The following is a 26,632-nucleotide window of genomic DNA, read 5'->3' on the forward strand; positions in this document are numbered from 1 at the left end:
TGTAGCGAGGGCCTTGTTGAGACGGGGGTTGTCACTGAATGTGGAGATTACTACTCCAGCCATACTGGCTGGCCGGGGTGTGCTCTCAGGATCTGCCAGTCTCCACCACGCTGGGGTTACGCTAACATCACCGCCACAGCTGACTTCTACCCTCACGCCCTTTGTGCGGGTGTCCGCGGAGGACAGGGGCTTCCTCTGGATCTGGAATTACAGGCAGTTGTTAGCTGCCTCATGTGGGTGCTGGGACCCAAACTCAGCTGATCCGAATGAGGAATGCTGGAGTTATTTCTCCAGACCTGTCTTAATTTTTTTTTTTTTTTCAAAGCAATAGAGGGCTAGGGGTGTAGGTCAGTAGCAGCCTGTTTGTTTACCATGACAGAGATCCAAAATTCAATCTTAATAACCCCCGACACACAAGAGTGTGTGTGTGAGAGAGAGAGAGACTGTTTTGGAATTCTGAAGTAGATCAAAGCCCAAAGAAGCTAAAAGAGAAGTGTGGAAAGCAGATGATACTCTGAGTGAATGTGCATCTTTGATATTAGCATGGCCATGTCTCCGACCCCAAGCACTCAGACCTGTGGGCCTGGCTGGGCCTTCCACAAGTAAGTGCAGATGCTGAGAGTATGTGTATTTTGAAGCCCAGATGACTGCAGCCTGAGACGGCTCCCCTGCAGAGATCCCCTAAGGAGATTGGCTAACTCTCCTCCCTCAGCTCAGATAACAAACTGGCTGAGTTTCCAGGCTGCCGGTGGGTATGACTCCCTCAGAACACAGGGCCCACCAGGTCTCCAGGTTTTCTGTATGTGTGACTGTTGTTTCTTAACTCCTATTGCCCAGTCAGGCCAATCCCAAAGTCCTGATGGTGGAGACAGAAAAAAATAAAATAAAATAAACATAGGGAAAAAAGCCTGGCTTAGTGACACACACCTTTAATTCCAGCACTCAGGAGGCGGAGGTAGGTGGGTCTCTGAGTTTGAGATACAGGGAGTTCCAGAACAGCCAGGGCTACATTGAGAGACTGTGTCTCAATCATTTTTTATTTTTTGTGGGGAGTTTGGTATTTCAGAAAATATGACTTTACGTAGCCCTTCTGTCTTGTGTCCTGGAGCTCAAGCTGCAGACCAGGCTGGACTTGAACTCACAGAGATCCGCCTGCCTCTACCTCCTGAGTGCCGGGATCAAAGGTGTGTGCCACCACCGCCCAGTAATCTGGAACTTTTTTGTGTACTTTTATTGTTGTTAGTTTCTTCTTGTAGCCTTGGCTGTCCTGTAGACCAGGCTGGCCTCCAGCTCACAGAGATCTGCCTGCTTTTGCCTCGAGCGCTGGGATCACAGGTGTGCGCCACCTTGCCTAGAATTTTTGGAACTTTTAATGGAACCAGGCTAGCCTTGAACTCTTGGCAAGCCTCCTGTCTCGTTCTCCTAGGTGCTGCATTGTAGGCATGACCTGCTATCACCACCTAATAAAGTTGTTGTTATTAATGGAAAGTAAAAACTCTTGATTATCAAGAGCTGACTATCCCAGGCGCTGGCAAGGACATTCTGCAATCCTCTTGTCAAGCTAGAGACGAGATGCCATTGCTACCCCACTTCACAGGAGAGAGGGGCTGAGAGATTTGTCCCAGGTGCCACCGAAGTAACAAGAATAACGCTGGAATTCGCGTCCCACTGACTCTAAGACTGAACCTTGTTCCATAGCAGACTGGCCAGGCTCTCGAGTATCATCCACTCAAGAACTGCTGCTGTCACTCACAGGCACTCAGACCCAGGGAGAGATGACTCAAGCATTGACCACTGAGACTTGTACCATTGAGCCCAAGTCTTCCTGCCCCTTAGAGCTGCCTTCCCAATGATCTCTGACCTCTGCCACCCCAATGACTTTGCCTACCTCCCTGGATTGGCATCGTGTCCCCATAAAGCTTCCTATTTGGTTGCTTCCAAATCTCTCGGCCCCTCTCATCTGAAGTGGGGTGGTAAGGACATCCCATCTCAGGCTTAAAGAGGCTTGGAGAGTGTTCCCTTTGCTCAAAGACACTAAGGTTCCTGGGCTCACAGCTCGCCCTGACTGGTTGTTGGGAGGAGCTTCAGGATAAACGAGGGAACAAGTGATCAGGAGGGTTATTCATTCATTTAAGTGTTTACTGAGTGGCCACTGCTGATCAGACATGTGCCACGCACCGAGGATACAGCACTGACCAAAACACATCAAAATCTGTCCTTGCAGAGCTCATGTTTGAGGGATGGAGGGAAGAAGGAGAAAAGCCCCCAGTCCCCCTTCCACAAGACAGCCTGAATGACATGATGATGACACCTACATGGGACCACACAGCATAAGATGCACTTGGGGTACATAATTGGGCTCCAGGGCCATTGGGCATCAATAGACAGTTTGTCCGCTGCATTTTAATGAAAGCATGTTCTGGGACCCAGGTGACCTTTCATCCATAAAAATAAAGACACCAAGGAGAAAGCATCGTTGTTGTCGTCGTCATCATCATCATCATCATCATCATCATCATCATTTGCCTTTTTAAGACAGGGTTTCTCTAACAGAGCCCTGGCTGTCCTGGATTCACTTTGTAGATCAGGCTGGTCTCACACTCAAGAAGATCTGCCTGCCTCTGCCTCCTGAGTGCTGGGATTAAAGGCATGAAAGCAGCATTCTTATTTATTCATTCATTCATTTATTTATTTAAAATATCGGGGTCCCTCGGCTTACTGTCCCAGGGAGAGATGTAGATGGAGTTTAATGGACCATAACAATTCTAATATAATCACTAATGAAGCAAAAAGGTAAAGAAATTAGAAATGGATGACTTCCAAGACTAGACCCTCCTCCTTCTTCCCAACCATGAACCCTGGGAAGCCAGCTCTTCGCTCCTATCTGTGGTCTTGGCTGCTGTTTTCCAGCTTGGAGGTTGGTGGGGGAGAGGAGTAGAACTTCTTTAGCCCAAGGACCCACTTATAATGGGGACAGCAGTTACTGGGTCTCAAGTGCTGCCCGGTTCCTGACCACACAGCCCTGGGCTTGTTTTTCTAGGATATTTTCCTCTGTTTTTCTTTCTCCTCATTCATAGACCATGTCGAGGAAAAGAAATGTGACAAAAGCTGACTACAAGTTTTCAGTCAAGCAATACAGACTGACGTCTGTAATGGAAGTACTTGGGTCTAAGCAGGAGGACCGGGAATTCAAAGTCTTCGCCAAATTCCTAAGGAGTTTAAGGCCAGCCTGGGCTACCTGAAGCCCAGTTCCTTCCCTCACAAAAGAACGCTCAAACTGCCTGGCATGGTAGCACTCGCCTTTAATCCCAGAACTCAGGCGGAGGCAAGCAAATATTTGTGAATTTAAGGTCAGCCTGGACTACACAATTGGAGAATTTTAGACCAGCCAGGGTTACCTAGTCAGACCCTGTCTCAACAACATCAAACAAACAAATTGACTCAATAGTTACTGAGCCTGCCACACACTTCCAGATGGTTCAGATGGGACAGATTGGACCCCTCTGTGTGCTTGGGAGGGAGATGAGTGGGCAAAGGCATGACAAGGGCTCAAGGGGCCATAAACAGTTATACCTGAGGTTGGGGTCTCAAGCGGGGAAGGCTTCTTTAAAAAGGTGGCCCTTAAGTTGTCTCACAGAAAAAGCAAGAGCCTAAGGAATACTGGCCACCACTCCTCCCTGGACCACAGGCATCTGTGGCTTGTCGGTCTAGGTTTTCCATCATGGCGTCAATGTCAATATCGTCACTGCCCACTGACATCTGCCTCTGTCTCCTTAGGAAGGGGTTTGTCATTGTCTGGAACTCGGTAGCCAAGAGCTCCTATTGGAAAGAACGGGGTGGGGGATGGCCAGGCAGGCAGGTGGAGAAAGGGTCTACCCTCCACCCCAAGCCTGGTTTCCCCTCGTGGTTTCTCCAGCTCCGCCCTTTCCATCCAACATCGTCTACACAGCTTCCTGCCCACAGCATTTTTGGCTGCACCATGATACTGATTGCCCACCTCTCCTACGTTCTGCCTCTGTTGATAGCAGGCCCAGGCTTCAGTGACTCCCTCCTCAGCAAGGTAAATGTTTCCAACCGGCTCTCCAGGCCCTTCCCTGCTGGTCCCATTTCCCAGGTCTTCTCTTCATAAACTGGTAGATATATTTTTCTTCTTTCTTTTTAATTTTCTTAAGACAGGGTCCTGAAGGGCATGGTGGCAGAAGGATCTGTTAGCCTTTAACTGTGTAGCCCAGGCTGGCTGGCTTCACTGGCTTCAAACTCTCAGCTGTCCTCCTGCCTCAGCCTCTTGAGTGCTGCAATGAGCATTCAGAGGGGTAAGCTGTCCTGTCTAACTTTACCTTTCCTCTTTCTCAGAGGAAGCCGTGGAGGCTGGCATGGGGTTGCTCACAGTGAAACGGAGAAGACTACCTCATCACCCCCTTAGCCCTGCCCTTGTACCTTAGACATAAAGCTGGGTTCACAATGATTCTTTCCCGGGCCTCTTCCCACTTTCCGTTCCTCTCCAGGATGTAGGCCCCCAACCACTGGAGCTGAAGGAAGTCTTCAAGCTCTTCCAAATCCAGTTCAACCGGAGCTACTCAAACCCAGAAGGTATCATGGGTACAGATGTTTCCAGTCCAATTCCCTCTGACCACTTAAGAGATGAAGTCATGACTTGGGGAGGGGAACAGACCCGGTCCAGGCCTCTGAGTGGAAAATAAGGTCCGTAGTGTGCTCCTTGGCTTCCTCAATATATGATGGGCATGGAACGATCTTCATGCTATGGTCACTTAACTGTGAGTCCGGGCAGGGAGCAGAGGTGCACCATCTAGTCACATCTTCAGTCAGCAAATCCCGGAGGATATTCATTTTGTCTCCACAGTGGCAACTCTCTGTCCCCTGTTTATCCTGCCCCCAGTCCCAAGTTACCAGCGGTTCTCTCTTCCATTCTTTTATTCTGGGGCTTCATCTCCCACAAAGGGCTGTGTGTATGTGTGTACATGTGTGTGCCTGTGTGTGCATACTAGGCCCCATCCACTCATCCTCTGCCCACCCACTCATCCTCCAGACCTGTGGTCAGATGTGTGAAGAGGGGGCAGGGAAGGTGCAGCCCGCAGGTACAGGAAACCTATCTGTAGGCATTTTAACTTTCTTTTCTAAGTTACTGCCTCTAACCACCTTGCTCAGCTTCCTCCTAGTGAGAGGCTCTTGGTGCCTCTGGGGGAAATTCTAACCTCATGTGGGCAGAATATCTACTTTCTTGTAGTGGAGTGGTAGTGATGGGGGCTTTAGGAAGGCGCCTGCACTCACCTGAGTGGGTGTGGGTGGCCCAACCAGTGGCCACTTCCTGCCTTGAGACTGGCCTGCCACAGTTCCTTTTTGGTCTAGAGTACACTCGCCGTCTGGATATCTTTGCCCACAATCTGGCCCAGGCTCAACGGCTGCAGGAGGAAGACTTGGGCACAGCAGAGTTTGGAGAGACTCCATTCAGTGACCTCACAGGTACTGGAACCCTCCCGGCCCATGCCTAGCGTGTAGGGCAACGGGCAAATGGGCAGAGTAACCTCCTACCCCTTTGCAGGCCAGCCTGGGCGACTGCCCTATCCCAGAGCACAAGGCAGTTACTCTGTGGCCTGTGTCCCAGCTTGGCTCGCAGGCCAGAAGCAGAAGGTGCAGAAAATGCGCCAGCACAAGCTGGGCCTCTCTAGGCCTTAGTACCTACCTGATACCTTCCAAAGTATCATCGGGACGGGAAAAGCCAAGGTGGTGACAGCTGGAAAGGGAGACTCTAAAGAGAGGGGTGTCAAATCTGTGATCTCATGGGCTTGGGGGCACATGCCGGTAATCCCAGCACTTGGGAAGGCAGAGGCAGGTGGATCTCTGTGAGTTTGAAGCCAGCCTGGTCTACAACTCAAGTCAGGACAGCCAAAGCTACACAGAGAAACCGTGTCTCCAAAAACCAAAACAACAACAAAAAAACCCAAACAACAACAATAAACCCTGTGACCTCTGTGTCCCTGTTTGTCCTCAGAGGAGGAGTTTGGCCAGCTATATGGGCATCAGAGGGCACATGAAAGGATCCCCAACATGGCCAAAAAGGTTGGGTCTGAAAAGTGGGGGCAATCTGTGCCCTTCACCTGTGACTGGCGTAAGGCAACAAATATCATCTCATCAATCAAAAACCAGGTATCTGCCCCCACCCAGTTTGGCCTCATCTACCCCAAGGACAGAAAGATTCGGTCAAGGCCTTGACACCTTACCCGGGGCCACTCTATCCACTCAGGGAAACTGCAGGTGCTGCTGGGCCATAGCAGCAGCGGACAACATTGAGGCCCTGTGGCGCGTCAAACACAAGCAGTTTGTGGAAGTCTCCGTGCAGGGTATGGTAGGGAGAAGAGGTGTGGCAGGGAGAGAAGCCTAGGGCCTGCTCACTCATCTGTCCCTTCCTGCCCCAGAGCTGCTGGACTGTGACCGCTGTGGAAATGGCTGCCAGGGAGGCTTCGTGTGGGATGCGTACATCACAGTCCTCAACAACAGTTGAGTACTGGCCTCGCGGGAGGGCAGTAGGGATGCAGGGTGCTCAATACCCAAGCCTCCTTCCTGGTCTCGCTTGTCTTCAGGTGGCCTGTCCAGTGAAAAGGATTACCCATTCCAGGGGCACACAAACCCCCGCAGGTGCCTGGCTAAGAAGTACAAGAAAGTGGCTTGGATTCAGGATTTCACCATGTTGGCACGTGACGAGCAGAGTATGGCCAGGGTGGACGTGGAGGCTTGGGGCAGAGAAACTAGAGCAGACAAGCCTGGCTATGGGGGGCTGGGGGGACCAACTGAAGTCCACTCCCCTGTGAGAACAGCCTCAGGGCGGGCAGGGCTTGACGGCACCTTCAGGAATCTCCAGTAATTACCTATTTCCAGAGATTGCCCACTACCTGGCCACCCATGGTCCTATCACCGTGACCATCAACATGAAGCTGCTACAGGTGGGTGCAGCGGGGGAGAGAGAAGGGCACACGGGAGAGATGGCCCTGGACTCAGCTCCTCTGCCCCCTCCTTTGCAGCATTACCAGAAGGGTGTGATCAAGGCCACACCCAGCGCCTGTGACCCCCAACGCGTGGACCATTCTGTCCTGCTGGTGGGTTTTGGCATGGGCAAGGAAGAGGGGGCCATCCACACAGGGCCAGTCTTGCCCCAGTCTCGCAAACCTCGCCGCCCTATCCCATACTGGATCCTGAAGAACTCTTGGGGAGCCCAGTGGGGCGAGAAGGTAAGTGGAGTGGGATGGGAAAGGGGGCAGAACATCTTTCTTCTTTACCTTCTGGCCCTGACACCCCCTGATTTCCTAGGGCTACTTCAGGCTTCATCGGGGAAACAACACCTGTGGGATCACCAAGTACCCACTCACGGCTCTAGTGGGCCACTCAGTTAAGAAGCCACCAATCTCTTGCCCGCCTTGAGGACAGCAGCCACCCCTCACAGCCTCTCCCACGGGGGCCACGGCCCTCCTCGTCAGCCCCACTCTGAGGTTCTGCCTGACTGCCCCATCTTCTCTGTATGGCTTCATAAAGCAAGACATGATCCCTGGCTCCTGAGTGGATTCAGCTGGGGTGTGGAGAGGGCGGCTTGGGTGCAATCTGTGTCATGGTCCAGTCCCTGAAGCGCTAGCATACGCCTCCTTACACACGACGGCCTAGCACCTGGGCACACGTATGTGTATAGCGTGAAAGTCCTCGGGAGCTCCTCAACCGGGAACAAGGAGCAGTCTCCAAATTTACGAAACTTTATTGTCAGGGTATGGCAGAGAGGGGAAGGAAAAGGGCTTTAATCATGATAGAGTCGCAGAAGGCAGCCACGGAGGGTGGCCATGTAGCGGTCCCAGAGGGCCTGGTGCCTGCAATGAAGATGGCAACCACCATCACTCATGTCCATTCAACACCATGCCTGACGCACTGCTACGAGTGTTTTCCACACCTGGACTCCTCAAGAACTTTTTTTTGGGGGGGGACAGAATAGTCTCATACCTCTGAAGTCCTGGGATTACAGACTTGAGTCATTATGCCCAGCTTCCTTCTCTCTGCTCTCCACCCAGAGCTGAGGGCTGAACTTAGCCCACGGTGGATCTGCGCCCTCTTACCACCCGATATACACCCGCAGGCTAGTGAGATTGTGGAAAGTCTTATGACTCTTCCAGTTCTAGCCTCCGTTTACATTTGAGAAAGCGAAAGTACAGAAGGGATAAGTAACTTGCCAGAGGGCACAGAGACCCACAGAGCGGTTCAATAGGGAACCTGAGCCTACTGGAGAGCCAGCGAGTTAGTCAGCTGGCCTGGGGCCTCTCACCGGAAGCCATCCAGAGAGTGGACAGACGCTGAATACTGGTTGAGGAAGAGCCGCACGTCACTCAGGGGCCAGTGGTCAGAGCGGCAGGGTTCCACAAACTGTAGGTCCAAGGGAACAAGTAGCACCACCAATACCCTCAGACACGGGACAGCTGGGGACCGGGGAGGATGGGACAGGATTCCTCACCTTCTCCACGAGGTCCACGAATAGGTCTCTGACATCCTTATTGTGCGTCAGCTTGGCAGCCACATTCACCAGTCCCCGGGACAGATTCTGTTGGGGCAGGGATCTTGGGAGCTCTGTCTTCTGCCCCAGAAGCTGGAGGCTGAGGCTCAGGGAGGGCCAGGCCCCTCCCCAAATCTATCCACCTCCCTCCATCAGGTCCCTTTTGTTAAGAGCTGGGTCCCCCTCACAGGCAGACAGAGAGCAGCAGTGCCACCTGCTGGTCAACTTCGGGCATGAGCATAGTTGCCCAGCAAGGGCACAGAAGGCTCCTGACACTTTAGGGGGAAGAGCCGGGACAGGGCCACAGACCTTGAAGTTGGTTTCCATCTCAGAGAAGACGCCCAGTTTTCCCCGGAGGGCAGTACACACCAGGCTGTAGGAAGAGAGTCATACTATAGCCATCCAAGACCATATTATACCCTGTCGCATGGATCCCCAAGGTCACCTCTTATGCAAGTCTAGAAGGTCCTTGTCAGCTACTAGAACCTTGAGCTCCTTCAAGTCTTGGAGAAACTCCTTGTCTAAGTCCACATCCATGTCATCCATCTGGGAGTCTGCGAAGACCATGAAGGAAGTTGTGGGTGGATGAGAAACCATCTTATGAGGTCCTGAACCTTCCTCACCACTACCTCACTGGGATCTCAGAGATGGAAGGCAGAATGTTATGGCTGAGGCCACACAGTAGTGAGCCTTTGGCCTGCAGACGAGGCTTGTGTGCATAGACTACATGGAGAGGTGGCCTGGGGCGGAGGGCTAAAGAAGAGAGGGTGCTGGATACTGTGGAAGCTACAGGACAAACTGACAGCAGGGAACCAGTCCCTAACGGGGCCGGGAACGTCCAGGCACCTGGGTTGGTGGGGGCCTCACCGACGGCTCCAACGGTCCAGTTCTGGATCATAAGCTCAGCACAGAAAGCAAAGTCACCAAAGCTCAGGTACTGCAGCTTTTTCTTTCCTGTTTCAAAGCGGTTGTTGGCAAAAAAGACGATGGCTGCATAGTCTCTGCAGACAGGGCACAGTGCATCTCTTAAGACTAGAAATACTTTCTCATGGTTCCTACAACAGTGTTTTGATCACTAAGCTTACTCAGCAACTTTTTTGTTTGTTTTTGAGCCGGGGTTTCCCTCTGTAGCCTTGGCCTTGGCTGCCCTGGACTCACTTTGTAAACCAGGCTAGCCTCGAACTCACAGAGATCTGCCTGCCTCTGCCTCTCAGAGTGCTGGGATTACAGTTGTACTGGAATTACACAGTGCCAGGCTCTACAGACCAGTAAACTTACTTAGTAAGGATTCTTTTTTTTTTTTTTTTTTTAAGATTTATTTATTACTTATACAGCATTCTGCCTGCACGTGTGCTTGTGCGCCAGAAGAGGGCACCAGATCTGATTATAAATGACCGCGAGCCACCATATGGTTGCTGGGAGTTGAACTCAGGACTTCTGGAAGCGCAAGCACTACTCTTAACCTCTGAGCCATCTCTCCAGCTCTAGTAAGGATTCTTGAAGAAACGTTTTGCTGTTGTTTTAACTTACTCTTAGCAGGTAGTTCCCACCTGCAATCTTGGCTAAGCATTGTAGTTCTGGCCTGTTTCTGCTTTCCCTCACCACGTGACCAACCACTGACCATTTCCTCACCAACCTCCCGTCTCTGCAAAGAGATGATCCAGCCACGCTACATGGCAGGCCACGCTACATCCTTGAGCATTTCTTAGATGCTTTCCAGATGCCTTAACCTTGGCCAACCTGAGGCGACTTACAGGTCATTAGTAGAATAATCATTCCTCCATAACAGCCAGAAGGCCAAAGGGTTACGACAGGGAAGGTGTGCTGGTCTAAGGGCCCAGGAAGCTGTGTGCAGCAGGAAGGTGGTCAGCCCCTCACCTGGCTAACCGGTCTGAGAGGAGGAAGTGTTGCTGGATGTTATCCACCAGGGATCCCCGCATTTCCTCCACCACCTTGAAGACTCGCTTAAAGTTGTCAAACTGTAAGGCCATTAAGGAAGAAGACTGGTCAGAAGGTGCTAATGTGGGAGCTGCTATGCAGCCCTCTCCTACCCACCTATCCAGCTGGCAGGTACTGATTTATCCCTAGTGATTTCTTCAACAAACGACTAGGGTTTTTGTTTTGTTTGTTTTGAGACAGGGTTTCTCTGTGTTTTGGAACTTACTCTGTAGACCAGGCTGGCCTCAAACTCAGAGATCTGCCTACCTCTGCCTCCCCCCAGTGCTGAGATTAAAGGTGTGCGCCACCCTGCTCAGAAAGACTAAGTATTAATAACTGCCATCATTTGACAAATGTTGACTAGCTTTTGGCATTTTCCTTAAAAGGATGTTTACCTGTTCCTGTCCCTAAGTTCAATTTAGTATCATGATCTCCGGGTTCTTTAAGGACCTGGTTTAGAATGGATTCTCCCGAGTAACTTGAAATAAACTAAGCTGTGCACACAGAGCTCAAGAGAAACACAAAGGAACGGCATCCAAAGCCTAGAAAGGTTTAGCAATCAAAGCCCAGTTTTGATTCTCCCCTGAAGACAGGGTCTGTGGATGCTACACCATGCGTGCTACTAAAAGCTTCACGGATAAGGCAGCTCCTGCTGTGGAGCTCAAGGGGTAGGTATGGCCAAGAATAGAACCTTCTAGGCAGAAGCACCAGGAGCAAAAACAAGCTTGGGGCTCAGGAAATGTAAGGCGGGTGGGACCAAACAGAGTCTCCAGGTCAAAGCCAGCGGCGGTCAATGAAAACCTAGCAAAGGAAAGCCTTGGTCAGAACTGAGCCTATGAAAGGTCACTCTGGCCAGATGGGAGGTGGCAGGAGAAGAGACTACATCTTAAGAAGCTGCATCCACAATCACAGGCCGGAAGTGGAGCTGGGGGCGAAAGCAGAAGGATCAAGGGGCGCAAGGGTAGGCTGGACGGGATATGGTATGGTGTGTGTGACCCACCTGCCTCCGGCAGCTCTTCAGGGTAATTCCTGTTTTGGTGCTGATGTCATCCAGGTCTTTCTTGGTACCCTTGGACAGCTTCTTGCCCAAGACCTCCCGAACAAAGGCCTCGTCAAAGGTGTAGTACCTTGTGGAGGCACAGAACGTTATCGGTGACCCATGAAGGAAAGGGAAGGGAGTCCGGGGTTGGAGCCTTCTGTTCACTCCCCGTGGACAGTTGGGAGTGGTTGGAGCCACTCCCCGTGCCTCCGTTTTGGCCCCCCAAATGGGTGTGAGTCAGACTGACTGACACCCCCGCCATCCCCCAGAGCAGCACCTCTCAATGAGGAGCGCCTGCCGGGAGGGAGGGATCTGGAAGATGAGCTGGTGCAGCAGCTTCGGCGGCGCGTGCAGCAGACGCTCCAGCATGTGAAAAGTGCGGTAGTGGTCCATGGTGTCGCTCTGCAGCACTCCCGTGGTGGCGCCCGTCTGCTCCAGGATCCCGGAGCGAACCCGTAGAGCCACCGCGTCGTTCACTGAGGAGTGGGTGCTACCGTAAGATTCCAGCCTGCCGACCCCGGCGGCCCTCCAGGGCTTCCACCTCCAGTCCTTGCCTTTCCCTGGCTCCCAGCTTTGTCCACTTCCCTAAACCAAGCCTAAGCCCTGGCCACGCCCACCCTCTCACCCAAAACAACCGCTTCCCGGGAGGACGCCATCCAGACCTGAGTAACCATCCAGCCAGAGGCGATACACGTCTTCATCTATAAGGGTCGTGTTTCCCACAAAAATGTCTAGTTCGCTGGTCATGGCGATGCCCGGGCCGGGTTCGCCCGGAGCTGGAGCTTCCACGGCCCGGGGCCGGGCAAGCAGCCGCAGACCCACTTCCGGGAGTGCGGAGATTTCGCTCCGGGCACCCGGAGCTACCGAAGAACCACTTCCGGGATGGAGCTAGTAGGGAGAAGCAAGCGGCTCTGTCCTCGTTTCTCAGCCCTTCCCGAGGTTTTCTGGAAGACCTCAGGATGATCTTCTCCCAGGCTCACCTGTCTTGCAGGTTCTCCCACGTCCTCCTTCTGTCTCTCCCATCTCCTCGGCTCTCTCAGAGCCTGCCGATTTTGACCCGTCTCCTAAATTGGAATGTTCCCGAGGCTCTATCCTAAATTGCTGAGTGTGTGTGGGCCCTACTTCCATAGTCCAACAGACAGATGAGCATTTTTCTTGTTCCCGCGTGTATTTTATTTCTGTTATTTTGAATTATGTGTATGTGGGCGGAGGGTATGTGCAGGTGCCCTCGGAGACCAGCGGTATCAGATCGCCCAAGCTGGATTTGCAGGCAGTTTTTGAGTCGCCCATATGGCTGCTGGGAACAGAACTCGGCACCTCTGCAAGAGCAGCTCTTGCGCCCAACCGCGTAGCCATCTCTCCAGTCCCAGCCTTCCACCACATAGTCCACCCCCACACAAGCTGGTGACTTGTCTTAAAGTCTTTCAGAGCTCTGCGTGGAAGTAGGCGTCTGCAGGGCCACCTCCCTGCTAAAGCTTTCCACTGTCTTTGTCTTCTCCTAAGGCAGTGAAGGCTCCACTTGGGAGCCACCAAGCCTGAAGGCCCAAGTTCAAGTTCCAGGATCCATATTGTGTAAGCAAAGAACCAACTCCAGCAAACTGTCACCTCACCTCCACACATGCACTGTTGCATATATGCATAGACATGCTTTAACTTTTTTAATTACTAATATATATATAAAATGAACCTTTAGTAACCTTTAATAGGGAGGCAGAGGCAGGCGGATCCCTGACTTTGAGGCCAGCCTGGTCTGCAGAGTGAGTTCCAGGCCAGCCGAGGCTACCCAGAGAAACCCTGTCTGGAAGAAACAAAACAGAACAAGTAAACAAATGTTTAAAAGCACTACCCAGGCCAGTTTAGCTCACTGCACTAGAAGGCCGCTTATGTAGAAAGCGGGAGGTCCCGGTTGTCATGGGTAACAGGGCCAGGTCACCTACCCCACGCCTGCCCCCTTAGGCACAGCACATTTTAGGGTTTCTAGAAAGATCACTGTCACCCTCCGTCTGTTTTCCTACGATCCTTAGTAGCAGCCCCAGCATCCACAAGTTCTCCTACAAGAAACCTGGACTGTCTCCCAAATTCCTCTCTCCAGGCATTCAGAGCTGTTGACGAGCCTGCTGGGCGCCTCTAGCATCCGCCTCTTCCTCTCTGCCCCACTGACTCGTTGCCAGCCTAGACTTTCTGCACAGCTCTTGGTTCCACGATACACTGTTATTAATCTGGTGTACACCCTGCCCCCAGAGTCCACCCCACACAGCACAGCTGAAGACTTCTTTTGAGGTTGGCATTGGGGACAAAGTCCTCCTACAGCTCAGGCTGATTTTGAACTCAAGGATGACCTTGAATTCCTGATGCTTCTGCCTCCCCTTTCCAAGTGCTGGGATTACTGGCATATGCCAACACAACTGGCTTCTGAACAGTCTTTTACAAATGTTTCTTTCCCTAGGTGTGGTAGCTCATGCTTGTGATTCCTACGCAGAGGCCAGAAAATCTCTGTGAATTGGAGGCCAGCCTGGCCTACGTAGACACTTTCAAGCTACCCAGGATTACATATCGAGACCCTGTCTTAAACAAAATAAAACATTTAAAAAATTATTTCTCTGTTTAAAATTCTTACTGACCTTTGGAAACCCTCTAGTCTAGCATTGCAGGCCCTTAAGAATTTGGAATCAGCCAGGTGCGGTGGCACACGCCTGTAATCTCAGCACTCAGGGAGGCAGAGGCAGGTGGATCTCTGTGAGTTTGAGGCCAGCCTGGTCCAGGACAGCCAAGGCTATACAGAGAAACCCTGTCTTGAAAACAAAAAGCAAAAGAAAGAAAGAAAGAAAGAAAGAAAGAAAGAAAGAAAGAAAGAAAGAAAGAAAGAAAAGGAAAATTTTGGCACCTATCCACCTTTGAAGCCTACTTCAAAGGTTTTGTTTTGTTTGTTTGTTTGTTGAGACAAGGTCCTACTTTGTAGTCCAGGCTAGTCTAAACTGGCAGCACTCTTCCAACTTCAAGCCCCCAAGCCTGGGATGACAGGACAGGAGTCATCCGTATACCCAGCTCTTCAAAGCCTCCGCATCCTGCCACTTTCCACAATCCTACACTTCCCAAAATGTCAAAACTATCCTCACTTACTCCTAAAGTACCCAGGCTCTGGGGTCATCAGTGTCTTTTACCACACTTCTTGCTTCCTCCCACATCGTTTTTCTCTATCGTTTTGCTTCAAAGGCAGGGTCTCTCTACATAGCCCTAAGTGTCCTAGCAACCCTCTGTTGGCATCTTCTTCATCTTTTATGGCCCCTCAGGTATTCTCCGTTTGGGAAATATTTTGGGGATCCAACTGACTACTTCTGCATTGCACCCTTCTTTCATGGTGCCGGAATGAGCCGAGATCTTATACATGCTGGGTATATCCTTTATCATTGAGTCATATGCTCAGCTTGAGCTTGAGTACCAGCCCTCTTCCTCTCCCCTAAAAGATTTTCTTTCTTTTCTTCAAGACAGGGTTTCTCTGTGTAGTCTTGGCTTCGTCTGCCAGATTTTGACCTTTTTGGTCAAGAACAGGATTCTCGTCAAGGTCAAGTTTATTTCTGCACGGACCTTTCACACAACAAAGGTTTATCAAACAAACAAATCCTTTGGCGGACCCACACTGCAGGCAGGAAACGTTCCCTGAGAGGGAGAGTTAGTTTAGAAAGGGCCAGGACTTTTGGACTCTAGATTCCGAGTGGCTGGGATTGATGCTTCAGAGTTCTGGCAAAGGAAGAAGATCCTGGAAAGCCATCTGTTTAGGTTCTGATGCAGGGTGGGCAGGGGTCAAAGAGACACCTGAATATCGGTTCTCAAAAAGTGCTTGAGGAGAATTGGGACATGGAGCAGTGCAACGCCTTCAGGTCCTGCTGAGATGACCATAGAAGGAAAGGACACAGAGAGAGAGCCCCTACTGTTTGAGGACCGTGACACTCAAATCAGGGGTGGGCGAGGGAAGAGGAGCTGCAGGCTTTGGCTCCGCCCCCTCCCCGGGAGGCTCTCCGGATTGGCTGTCCTTCTACAACGTCACTGGGCCCCGCCCCAGCGCGCGCCCTGCCTCGTGCCCACCCCGGGCTGGCTGCTGCAGCCTCCGCCGCCTCTTCCACGGCTTGCCATCCGCGGAGCCGGAGCCCGGGCCGGAGCCTGAGCGGCCACCGGCCCGAGGAGGGGCTCCGGAGCCTCGGCGGCGGGCGGGCGATGCTGCAGCTGCCTCATCAGCCATGGAGGCCGAGGCAGGCGGCCTGGAGGAGCTGACGGACGAGGAGATGGCGGCGCTGGGTAAGGAGGAGCTGGTGCGGCGCCTGCGGCGGGAGGAGGCGGCACGCCTGGCAGCGCTGGTGCAGCGCGGCCGCCTGATGCAGGAGGTGAATCGGCAGCTGCAGGGTCACCTGGGTGAGATCCGTGAGCTCAAACAGCTCAACCGGCGCCTGCAGGCGGAGAACCGGGAGCTGCGCGACCTCTGCTGCTTCCTGGACTCGGAGCGCCAGCGGGGACGCCGTGCGGCGCGCCAGTGGCAGCTCTTCGGGACCCAAGCATCCCGGGCGGTGCGCGAGGACCTGGGTGGCTGTTGGCAGAAGCTGGCAGAGCTGGAAGGCCGCCAGGAGGAGCTGCTGCGGGAAAACCTGGCGCTTAAGGAGCTTTGCCTGGCACTGGGCGAAGAGTGGGGCCCTCGCGGTGGCCCCGGCGGCGCAGTGGGCTCGGGCGGCGGGCCCACACCCGAGCTCGCCCTGCCCCCGTGCGGTCCCCGCGACCTAGGCGATGGAAGTTCCAGCACTGGCAGTGTGGGCAGCCCGGATCAGTTGCCCCTAGCCTGCTCCCCCGATGACTGAGGGCGCCTGCCTGGATTGCTCCCTGAGCGCGGAGACTGCTGTGGACCTCCAGACCTGGTCACAGCTTCGGCTGAGCACCGGGGCGCTGGCATGGACTGAAAAAGCCCTGGCACTGAGGAGGGCCCCTCGCTCTTGCTGGCAGGGCAGCAAGGGGATGGAGGCTGAGGAGGAGGGACTTGCTGGGAGGTTGGGTGGGGACCAATAAACTGGGAAGGAAGCAGAGCCCGAAGCCTGACCAGCTTGTGTCTGGAACTCGCCGGGGTTTGGGAAGAGGGCGGAAACCCAGAGATGCGGTGCAGTTCCCTTCCAGAGGGACTGCAGGGCTGAGGGCTGACTCCCCATTACCTGAGTTTTGGGTGGGATTTGAGCTGGTGGTAGACCACTGACGCCCTTGATGGGCGCCAAGACAGGCCGAAATCCGGCCACTGAAGTGGCTCCAGCTCCCTTCCAGGCTCCTTCCTGTCCAAAACAATGGGACAGGAAGCAGGTGTTGGGGGCCTAAAGCCCACTGGGCCGCCTGCTCAGACCCAGTCCTTAACTGCCGTCCTTCCCTGCCCCCAGTCCTTAACACAGGAGCAGTGTGGGTCCCCGTGGGGAAAAACTGATAATCCTCTTTGCTGGCACTTCAGAGCACTCTCAGGCTCTCAGGACAGGAGATGAGACAGAGCAGAGGTAGCCCCATTCTTCAGATGAGAATATCCGAAGTCCAAAAACACAGGGTAGTTTCTCCAAGGTCAAGGCCGAGACTGGAACCTGGAGCTCTTGTTCCAGACGGTCTCCTTGAGCCGCTGGATCCAACATGACAACTCAGACTAGAGCTTCGAGCCTTTTATTCCATTTTGGAAGGTTTGTATAAAAAAATAGTCTCTTTAGGAAAATAAATAGCAGCCGCCCTTGCTGTGGAGGCTTGGATACCCTGGAGCTAAAGCCTTCTCAGAGCTAGGGAGTGCAGCTCAGCTCAGCTCAGAAGCCACAGGAGCCTCCCGAGCTGTGCCGTTCAGGAGGAGCCTGCAGGATGTCCGGTGGCAGCCTGCTGGCAGCGGTGCTGTGTGAGTTAGTGTTCTAGGCTACTGAAAGGGCACCTTCTGTCTAGGTGTAGGGTTGGCCGGATAACCTGGAGAAAGTGGCATAGTGTGAAAGTGGCCTTGCAGGCCACTAGGGCTCCAAAGGACCACTGGAGATCTCCAGAGTCTGGGCTGCAGGACTTCTCCGGCAGAGGGGACATATTTTGTCTCTGATTTTGTGCAAATTCTGATAAGGCCAGCTCTAGAGAAACAATGAGCAGCTTTGGGGGACCTCCCCCCCGACCCCCAAGCTGGCTCTATATCAAAGCATAATGTGTTTGTTCTAATCTGAAGAGATAAGGACCTGCTGGTATGGGGCATGGATGTGGTCCAGGCCTGCTGGATCAACGGGGTAGTACCAGCAAGGGGTGTGGCTGGGCCCCTCACAAAGCCAGGAGTGTGGGAGAACCCAGGGGGTCGGAGGAGGGGTCGCCGCTGCTGCTGCTACTCTTTCGGTGAGCTGAGGAACAAGGTTCTGGTGTGCTAGGATAGGTGAAAACCAGACTGGGAGTGAAAGGCGTCAGAGAGGGTGTGGTCATGAGTGTGGGGGTATGCAGTGCTTCCGGTTCAAGCACCGGCCCCGGAGAAAGGGAGATACAGGGCACCGGGCGGCAGGGCGCTGGTGGGCTGCCGGTGCCGCTGGTGCTGCTGGTACCACCCGGGTCCTTGTCTCCTTCTGGGATTTTGCAGATGGGGCGATGGGCTTCCAGCACCAGCTCGAGGCGTTCCTTCTGCTTCTGCAGCTCTTCGATCTCTCGCTGCAGCCCCGATTTCTCGTCCTCCAGTTTGTCAGTCTCCTTTACATGAGGAGCAGAAAGTTAGGAAGATGGGTGCTGAAGGGCTCCAAGCCTGAGGCTGGAGTCCCCAGCAAGTCTGGTCTGCAACTCCCATGAACCCCTGGGAGAAAATGGGCATGACTTCCATCAGGCCCGGGGGCATCTTAGGAGAAACTGCCTATTCGACTCTGCTTCAAGGCCCAACGCAAATGTTTTTAAGCCACTTTTTCTTTTCCTTTTGCCAGGACTTGCCCTCGGGCAGGGTGCGGAGGAGTGATTTACTGGGTTTCTGTGTTCTTGGGAGCCCAGGCCCCGGAGGCTCTGCCGGCCTGAGCTAGGAGCCCTCTACCCGCTGATGCTCACCGCCTGTAGGAAGTCTGTCAGTTCCTTTCTCCGGTTCCTGCACTTAGCTGCTGCTAGCTTGTTCCGCTCTCGCCTCACTCTGCGGCGCTCTTCCTCCTCTGGGCTGATCTAGGTTGGGGGAGAGTCAAGGGGGCCGTGAGGCTGACCCTGGGCCACCAGCCACCATCCAACTTTCCTTCAGCCTGTAAGTTCAGGTACCACCGCCCCATAGCCGCGTCTGTGTACCAGGAACTCCTCACCTCATTGGTAAAATTCCCAGCCCACACCTCGCTCCCCTGAAATGCTTTCCCTCCCCATGAACTTTGACCTTCCTCTCCTCCTTAGAACTCAACTAAGATGTTGGGACCTCAGGAAGCCTTCTCATTTCCCCGAGCAGAAGTAGCCTTCCCTCCTGAGCCTACGAGACAGGATCATCTTTTTACAGGACCTTCAGCCTTCTTTTTTAAGCCACTTTTATTCTTATTTCTTCCCCCAGGAGCTATGAGGTGCTCACGAGTGTCAAAAGTTATTGAGAATCTACTATGCCGGCAAAGCACTTTATAGATTTTTCTTTTATTCGGTGCTAGGGGTCAAACCCACGGCCCGGTACATGCTTTCTAGGCAAATGCTCTACCACTGAATCACATCCCTAGCCCTTAAATGGATGCTTCTTGGGTCTTGTAGTTTTGTTTCTTTGTATTTTAGACAGGCTCTCACTGTGTAGCCCTGCCTGGCCTAGAACTTGCTATGTAGACCAGGCTGGTCTGAAACTCACAGAGATCCACCTGCTTCTGCCTCCCAGGTGCTGGGATTGAAGATGTGTGCTGTCACACCTGGCTGGTTTTGTCTTTCTTTCTTTTTGTTTTTTTGTTTTTGTTTTTCGACACAGGGTTTCTCTGTGTAGCCTTCAGTGTCCTGAAGCCTACAAAGCCTGGCTTTGTAGACCAGGCTAGCCATGAACTCACAGCGATCCACCTGCCTCTGCCTCCCTGAGTACTGGGATTAAAGATGTGGCTTTGTTTTGTCTTTTTAAAAGGCAGTCTGTGTATCCCGGGCTGGCCTCAAACTCAACATACAGCAAGGCTGGTCTCAAACTCCTGATTCTTCCGCCCCCACCTTCCAAGTACTAGGATTACAGACTTGTATCATCACAAGTCTTCCAGCTTCCCTACCTAGATTCTTTTGTTGTTGTTTGTTTTTCAAGACAGGGTTTTTCTTCATAGCTCTGGCTATCCTGGAACTCACTGTGTAGACCAGGCTGGCCTTAAACTTTGCCTGCCTCTGCCTCCCAAGCTGGGATTAAAGGTGTGTGGCACACCTTGCCCAGCTAGAGTCTTGAAACATCTTATATATATATATATATATATATACACATATATATATATATATATATATAAATATATATATTTATTTATTTATTTATTTATTTAGATATGTATCTGTATGGACTCAGTGTGTCATGGCACCTGTGGAAGTCAGAGAACAATTCTTGAGAACCTGGTTCTCTCCATCCATTATGTGGGTTTCAGGGATTGAACTCAGGTCATTAGGCTTGGCAGCAAGGACCTTAACCCCCTGAACCATCTCACCAGCACGCCCTACATAGATTCTTGTTTGTTTTTTGAGAGGGTTTCTCTGTGTAGCCCTGGCTTTCCTGCAACGTGGTTTGTGTTCAGACCAGGCTGGTCTCAAACTCAGATCTGATGTCTGAATCACCACCGCCTGAATATTTTTAAAAAATTGGCCTGGGACTGGAGAGATGGCTCAGCAGTTAAGAGCACTGGCTCTTAACTGCTTAAGAGGTCCTGAGCTCAGTTCCCAGCAACCACATGGTGGCTCACAGGCATCTATAATAGGATCTGATGCCCTCTTCTGGCCTGCAGGTGTATATGCATACACACGTAAATACATAAAATATAAGTAAATAAAATTCACAAAGAAATGGCTTGCGTCGATGGCACACACCTTTAGTCCCAGCACTTGGGAGGCTGAGGCAGGCAGATCTCTGAGTTCAAAGCCAGCCTGATCTACAGAGTGAGTTCCAGGACAGCCAGGGCTGTCACATAGAGAAACTGTTTCAAAAACAACAACAACAACAAAAAAAACGAACAACAGCAACAAAATTGTGTGTGTGTGTGTGTGTGTGTGTGAGTGTGTGTGAGCAGTGCCATGTGGAGGCCAGGAGAGGGCATCAGAACCTTTGGAGGGAATTGTGGACAGTGAGTCGCCCTGTGAGAGCGGGGAATGGAACCTGGGCTCCCTACCAGAGTAGACAGAGCTAACTGCTGAGTCATCTCTCTAGACCTCTGTGTACTGGCTTGTAAGCAACTGGAGCTCAGGGAGGATGAATAATTTGTCCAAGTTCCAGAGCACAATTTAATGCCCACCGTTCACACTGAGTGACAGACTGGCCACCTGCCCAGGAAGACCCTACCCACAGCTCACAGCTCCAACCCGGTGGTGCCACTCAGGACAGGGCTAAAGAAAGGAAGTGCAGAGGGGCTTGCTTGCCTCTTGCTCAGACCCCAGCTCGTCACAGGGGTCAGCTCTTCTGTTGCTGGAAAGCTTGCTGCTGGCTACTCTCTGCTCAATCTCAAGTGTCTCCCAGGGTCTTGCCCCTCCTGTCCCCATCTGAGACAGAGCCATCACTGCAAACATCTGTGCGTGTGCTCAGTGGAACACATGCATTCACTGGGGAGACGAAGCATGTGCCTCACCTCACAGTGAACCCAGCCAGGTTTGTCTCTTACATCATACTTTTTCCTAGTCAGCATTTTGTTCTGTTTTGTTTCTGAAACAGGGTTTCTCTGCCTTGGCTGTTCTGGACTGGATTTGTAGACCAGGCTGGCCTCGAAACTCAATAGTGACCTGCCTGCCTCTGCCTCCCCAAATGCTGGGATCAGAGGTGTGTGCTACCACACCTGGTTTCCAACATTTAAGCCAATTTTTCTTTTGCTGTTGTTTGGTTATTTGAGACAGGGCTTATGTATCCCAGGCTGACCTTAAACTTCCCACAGGCATGCATCTTCATGCCCAGCACAGCTTTTTAATATGGAGACTTCCCCCACTATACTCTCCTAGTCTAAGTTCTCCGGGAAGAGGAAGAGAGGTGCCATGGCCTTAAAGATCCTCCATTGCAGTCAGGTATCCTATATACATTCACAAATACCCTATATACATACACCTGTGATCCTAGCACTTGGGAAGTTGAAGCAGGAGGATCTCAAGTTCAAGGCTGGCCTGGGCTACATAACAAGACCCTACCTCAAACAAACAAACTCAAACATACCCTTATCTGTTTTAGAAAGGACTCTGGGAGGCAAAAATCCTCCGCTCACTAGAGCCTTCTTGAGCGCCCACTGAGACAGCGTGGCTCATAGGATCTGGCTGTGGGAATTCAGTAGACTGAGGCCAAGGCCAGTCCTGTCTCATTACTCCCAATTTGTATGGCTTTGGACACGTGACTACCTCTCTATGCCTTCACTTCCTCTCCTGGAAGACGGAAAATATGAAATACATTTCCCATTCACTTTTTTTTTTTTTTTTCCTCCAGACAAGGTTTCTCTGTGTGGTCCTGTCCATCCTATAACTCACTCTGTAGACCAGGCTGGTCTGGAACTCAGAGATCCCCCTGCCTCTGCCTGCTAGGTGCTGGGATTTAAGGCGAATGCCACCACATCCCATTCACTTCTGTGAGCATTAAAAGAAACAGAGAAACAGATTCAGAGAATATTGGAAGGAACACTCACTCCTCTTCCTTATCAGAAGGTACATAGATGGCTTGAGCCTACCCACGCTGTGCATGGCAGAAGACGGAGACCCCACTCATATCCACACACACGCTTTACACACTGGCCTCTCCAACCCCATTCTTGTTCCTCCAACCCCCATTCTGAAGACAGGTCTTTGAGCTTTCCATACCCAAATCCTATCTGTGCATACATGCAGCCTTCTCCAGGAAGCTTTCCTTGACTCAGAAGTGACCTTTTGCCTCTTTCTCCGCCTCCCAGGGACTCCTATGGGCAATAGACGTTCCGCACAGCAGGATCCTGTCCCTGCCTCCTACGACCCCTAAGGGCTGTGGAAAGTGCAACACCTCTGCTCCTTACCTGCTCACAGGGCCTGCGACGCCCCCCTGGAGGTGGCCCTAGGGCTCGGATGACTCCTGGTCGGGGCTGAGGGGGACTGTACTGAGGATAAGTCAGAGGTCGGGGATAGCCCCCGGGCCCCAGGAAATGAGGCTGAACCATCCACTGTAACTCCTGGTTGCCACTCACAGCGTTGACACTTGGCACAAGGTGGAACTTCTGAGAAATAAGAACGGAAGGCCAACGGTGAGGTCTGTGTGGATGGAGGGACTTCCAGGGGACAGAGCCAGACTCCTGTCTACCCTCCATGTAGATACTGGCCTCCGGGAGGCCGAAGGAAGCACAGTTTTGAGCTGTGTGACTTTGGGGCAGGTTACAAAATGTCTCTTTTCCTCTGTTTCCCCATCAGAGATCTTTTGTTTTTATTTATTTATTTTTTTAAACCAAGAATGAACTGCCCATCACTGTTCCAACTGCTTTGCAAATAGTGATTCATACAGCTGGCACAATCGTATCTTCATTTTTCAGACAGGGAAACAGTTGTCCATAGATCCAGAGCTAGTGAGTAGAAGCTGAGATTTAACTCCAAATGGCTGGGCTCTTTCCCCCCTCCTGCATCCATCCTCACAGAGCAGCATAATTTCAGCTTCTAGCTCCCAAGGCAACTGAGAATCAGGTAAGAGGGTTTCTTGGTGGGAAACAGGATCGATCTCATGTAGCTCAGGCTAGACTTAAACTCTTGATGGCTCTGCCTCCACCGTACAAACACTGTGGCTTGAGGATAGGTGAAGCAAGGCCTCCTGAGAGCCAAATGCGCCATATGGTGAACAAGGGCTATCTGTGTCTCATTTCAAGTATCCGCTCAGCCATTTACTGGCCTTCTGACCGGGGCAAGTTATTTAGCCTCAACTTTGCCTCAGTTTCCTCATTCTTAATAACATGCAATATTTCATTGCTGCTGAGAAGTAGGATCTCAAAGCTCAGAAGTCAGAGTTTAACTTCTTTTTAACTTTTTTTTTTTTTTTTTTTTCGGTTTGAGACAGGGTCTCTCTATTATGTAGCTCTGGGTGTCCTGGAACTCACTTTGTAGACCAAATTGACCTCAGACTCCCAGAGAGCTGCCTGCCTCTGACTCTGACTCTGACTCCTGAATGCTGGCTGGGATTAAAGGTGTGCCCAATTGTGCAAATTTTGAAGGCTCAAAATTGATGGGGGTTTTCGAGTCCATAAAATAAGGTGAAGGAGATGAAAAGCCCTCCATAAGAGACCTGTCATCCTTTAGGTCTTTTTCCGCCAGAAATCTGAGGCATGTGTTAGGATTGGGTGTTGGGGGAATGGGGTGTTTTGAGGGAGAAAATTGGTGAGCTAAAGGTGCTCCCCCCCCCCCAGTCCAGGAAGCACCTCAGATGCCTAGACAGGTCTGGAGGGCTATGTCTTCAGCCCAGCAGTGGGGGACACAGCATCTCAGTGACCCCAGTTCTGGGCTGGAAGTACCGCCAGGGGCATCTCCTGCTCCCAGGTCGTCGGTCCTAGGGGCCGTTTGGGCCAGGAAGGGAGGGGCACCCAGGGTGACTCAGCCCCAGTGACTCGGCCGCTGTGACTCGGCGGAACGGACGCAGCTCCTTCCCTCCCCTGGCGACACGTGCTCGCGGCCCCTCGACAGGAAATGGGCACCTGCAACCTTTCAAGTGCCCCTAGCCAGCAGTGGGAGACGTCGAGTGCCCGGAGTATGGGGCGAGAGGGTGACGAGGAGGATGACCCCGTGCATGTCCGAGCCCTTCCCGCTCTCCTCAGATCACTGCCCGGGGTCCACGGGCTCTATACTGAAGAGGGATGGGGACCTGGCTGGGCAGAGGGACAGGACAGCTGGAACGCCACATGGACGGCCACAGACAGACTGCGAAGAACTGGCTGTCCCTGCGGGGTTCCGACGGACCCCGTCTCTCCCGCGTGCCCAGGCTCCGGGTTACTGACCGGGGACGCTGCTGCGCTCCCGTCCAGGCTGGGATGGGGCAGGTGGATCCCCGTATGTGGGGGCAGACGGGAGGACACTAAGGCCCCTCCGGGAGGCGAGGGGCAGGCTGACAGTCAGCTGGGGAGATGTGGGCTGGGGGTCGGCGGACCTCCGCTCTCCCCGCGGCGCGCGTCCGCCCGGCCGCCGGGGACTCGGGTCCCTGGGCCGCGCAGAACCTGCAGCCTCCTGGGTCGAGACCCCCAGAGGCCAGCGCCGCGCGGGCTCCCCGTCCTCATCCCCCAGCAGAGCGGACTCGCCCCGGCGTCCCCCAACGCGGCCCGAACCCCGCGTCGCCCCGGGGGTCCGGCCGGCCTCACCTGCTGCTGGGCGGGGTGCGCCGGGGCCGGCGGGGGCAGCGCGGGGCGGCCGTAGGCGCCGCCGGCCCCGGAGCTCGGGCCCGGGTCTCCGAAGTCTCGATACATGCCCCGGGCTGGATGCTCGGCGGGGTCGGCGTCGGCCGCGGCGGTTCTGACTCACTCGCGCCTCTCCGAGTCTCGTCTTTTCTTTCTTTTTTTTATGAATGAAAAGTTCTCGGGCTGAACCACTGGCGCCGCGGGGGGTGGGGGCGTGTCGCAGAAAGCGCCGGGGACGCGCCTCTCCCGGGCAGCCTCCGCCGGCCTCTGCCGCGGAGCCTCACGACCCCCTCGCTCCGGTGGCGAGCCGCCTCTGCTGGGAACCGGCCGCCGGCTCGGCGTCCCCCGGCCTCCGCCGCGGCCCCGCCCCCTCTGACGCAGCTGCCCATACATGGTGCAATTTCCTCGCCGCGCCCAGGTGCAGCGAGGGTTCCCCCTTGACGCACCTAGCCGAGGTTGGGGCTTGCAGCGGCGCCCCGCCCCAGTCCCGGCTAGCCAAGGTTCCCAAGGCCATAAAACAGGACCAAACAATCCCGTAACCGCCCCGGCCTCGCGGGGGGTGGGGTGGGGACACTCAGAAAGAAGAAAGGGAAAACTGTGAAGTGAATTGTAAATATGATGGGGCGTTATTGTCAACGCGGTCTACCTGGCGGGGTCACCCAAGTCTGCCATCCTGTCCTAAGGCCGCTCCTCCGGAATCGGGGGTGGCGGGTTTGCTCGGTTGAGTTTGCTTTGTTATGTTGTTTGTGGAAGGAGGTTGGTTGAGGAAGGGTCTCTGGTGTCTTAGGCCGGTCTTGAACTTGCCTCTTAGTTGAGGCTGGCCTTGAACTGATCTTCACTCGCCTCTCAAGTGCTGGAATGTGCCACCATCACACCTGGCTTTTTTTCTTTAGATCGGGTCTCATGTAGCGCAGGCTGGTCTCGAACCCCTTATGTAGCTTGGGATAACCTGGAACTGATCTTCCTGCTTTCACTCCCTGAGCGGAGGGCAGATATTACAGGTGTGTGCCACCACAGCCACTTTCAACTGCTGTCAAGGCTTCTCGATAGACTAAAAAGTAGGTGAGAAACCAGGGTCACAAAATGTTATATTTTAACGTGAAATGGAGCGATACTTAGGGTGCCCACAGATAGGAGGCACTCCAGCTGTGTTCAGACCACCTCTGGACCTGTCAAGAGTTTAATCCTGGCCTCTACAGGAAGAGGGAGCCTGCAGAGGCGCAATCAAGGAGGCCTCTTGACTGGAGGCGCCTGTGTGTGTCACCTTTGGAAGTATGTGAAAAGTCGTGGTGAGGGTGAGGCCCTGGCCAAGTGTGCTGGGGAGAAAGGTCCCTCCATAACCCACATTTTACAGGCAGGGAAAACTGAGGCTGACCGGACTGAAATGAGTTGCTCAAGGGCCACTGGGGAAGTGGCTGAGCCTGGTGACCGAGTCAGACCATGGGAACTCCCAGCCCTTACACTGCGCTATATATGAGACTGAACAAACGTGGGTCCCAAAGCTTTCTCTGCCTCCTTCCACTTCAGTGGAGACTGAAGAAATTTGCCCTCAGGGAAGCAGGGTCCTGGGCCTTCTTCCTCGGGAACAAAGGCTGGGGTGCCACTGTTTGGACCCTGTATCCGTGTGAGCCT

The 26,632-nt window shown here is 53.1% G+C and overlaps 4 protein-coding genes across 6 annotated transcripts; 2 read left to right on the top strand and 2 right to left on the bottom strand.

The window, feature by feature from the left end:
* Positions 1 to 3,966: 3,966 nt before the first annotated feature.
* Ctsw (cathepsin W) lies at positions 3,967 to 7,515 on the top strand. Its single transcript, XM_055610595.1, has 10 exons — positions 3,967 to 4,060; positions 4,506 to 4,590; positions 5,368 to 5,481; positions 6,011 to 6,165; positions 6,263 to 6,359; positions 6,435 to 6,515; positions 6,600 to 6,725; positions 6,895 to 6,959; positions 7,038 to 7,244; positions 7,324 to 7,515. The coding sequence occupies exons 1-10, from the start codon at positions 3,980 to 3,982 to the stop codon at positions 7,432 to 7,434; spliced, it is 1,122 nt and encodes a 373-aa protein (XP_055466570.1). The 5' UTR covers positions 3,967 to 3,979; the 3' UTR covers positions 7,435 to 7,515.
* Positions 7,516 to 7,741: 226 nt separating this feature from the next.
* On the bottom strand, positions 7,742 to 12,339 carry Fibp (FGF1 intracellular binding protein). Of its 2 annotated transcripts, none has more exons than XM_055610597.1 (10): positions 12,182 to 12,339; positions 11,797 to 11,995; positions 11,481 to 11,607; positions 10,421 to 10,521; positions 9,410 to 9,543; positions 8,988 to 9,096; positions 8,852 to 8,915; positions 8,504 to 8,590; positions 8,318 to 8,415; positions 7,742 to 7,868 (listed from the first exon to the last, which is right to left on the bottom strand). In XM_055610597.1, the coding sequence occupies exons 1-10, from the start codon at positions 12,264 to 12,266 to the stop codon at positions 7,799 to 7,801; spliced, it is 1,074 nt and encodes a 357-aa protein (XP_055466572.1). In that variant the 5' UTR covers positions 12,267 to 12,339; the 3' UTR covers positions 7,742 to 7,798. The 2 variants fall into 2 exon arrangements, with proteins under 2 accessions (XP_055466572.1, XP_055466571.1); XM_055610596.1 differs by having other exon boundaries at positions 9,389 to 9,543.
* Positions 12,340 to 15,571: 3,232 nt separating this feature from the next.
* Positions 15,572 to 16,598, top strand: Ccdc85b (coiled-coil domain containing 85B). Its single transcript, XM_055610561.1, has one exon. The coding sequence runs from the start codon at positions 15,755 to 15,757 to the stop codon at positions 16,361 to 16,363; it is 609 nt and encodes a 202-aa protein (XP_055466536.1). The 5' UTR covers positions 15,572 to 15,754; the 3' UTR covers positions 16,364 to 16,598.
* Positions 16,599 to 17,176: 578 nt separating this feature from the next.
* On the bottom strand, positions 17,177 to 25,289 carry Fosl1 (FOS like 1, AP-1 transcription factor subunit). 2 transcript variants are annotated; one of them, XM_055610567.1, is made up of 4 exons: positions 24,965 to 25,289; positions 22,655 to 22,852; positions 18,567 to 18,674; positions 17,177 to 18,224 (listed from the first exon to the last, which is right to left on the bottom strand). In XM_055610567.1, the coding sequence occupies exons 1-4, from the start codon at positions 25,067 to 25,069 to the stop codon at positions 17,811 to 17,813; spliced, it is 825 nt and encodes a 274-aa protein (XP_055466542.1). In that variant the 5' UTR covers positions 25,070 to 25,289; the 3' UTR covers positions 17,177 to 17,810. The 2 variants fall into 2 exon arrangements, with proteins under 2 accessions (XP_055466542.1, XP_055466543.1); XM_055610568.1 differs by lacking the exon at positions 22,655 to 22,852.
* Between the last annotated feature and the right edge of the window lie 1,343 nt (positions 25,290 to 26,632).

The sequence above is a fragment of the Psammomys obesus genome, unplaced genomic scaffold (genome assembly GCF_907164565.1).
Source record: "Psammomys obesus unplaced genomic scaffold, mPsaObe1.curated_primary_1811, whole genome shotgun sequence".
Taxonomy (NCBI): Eukaryota; Metazoa; Chordata; class Mammalia; order Rodentia; family Muridae; genus Psammomys; species Psammomys obesus.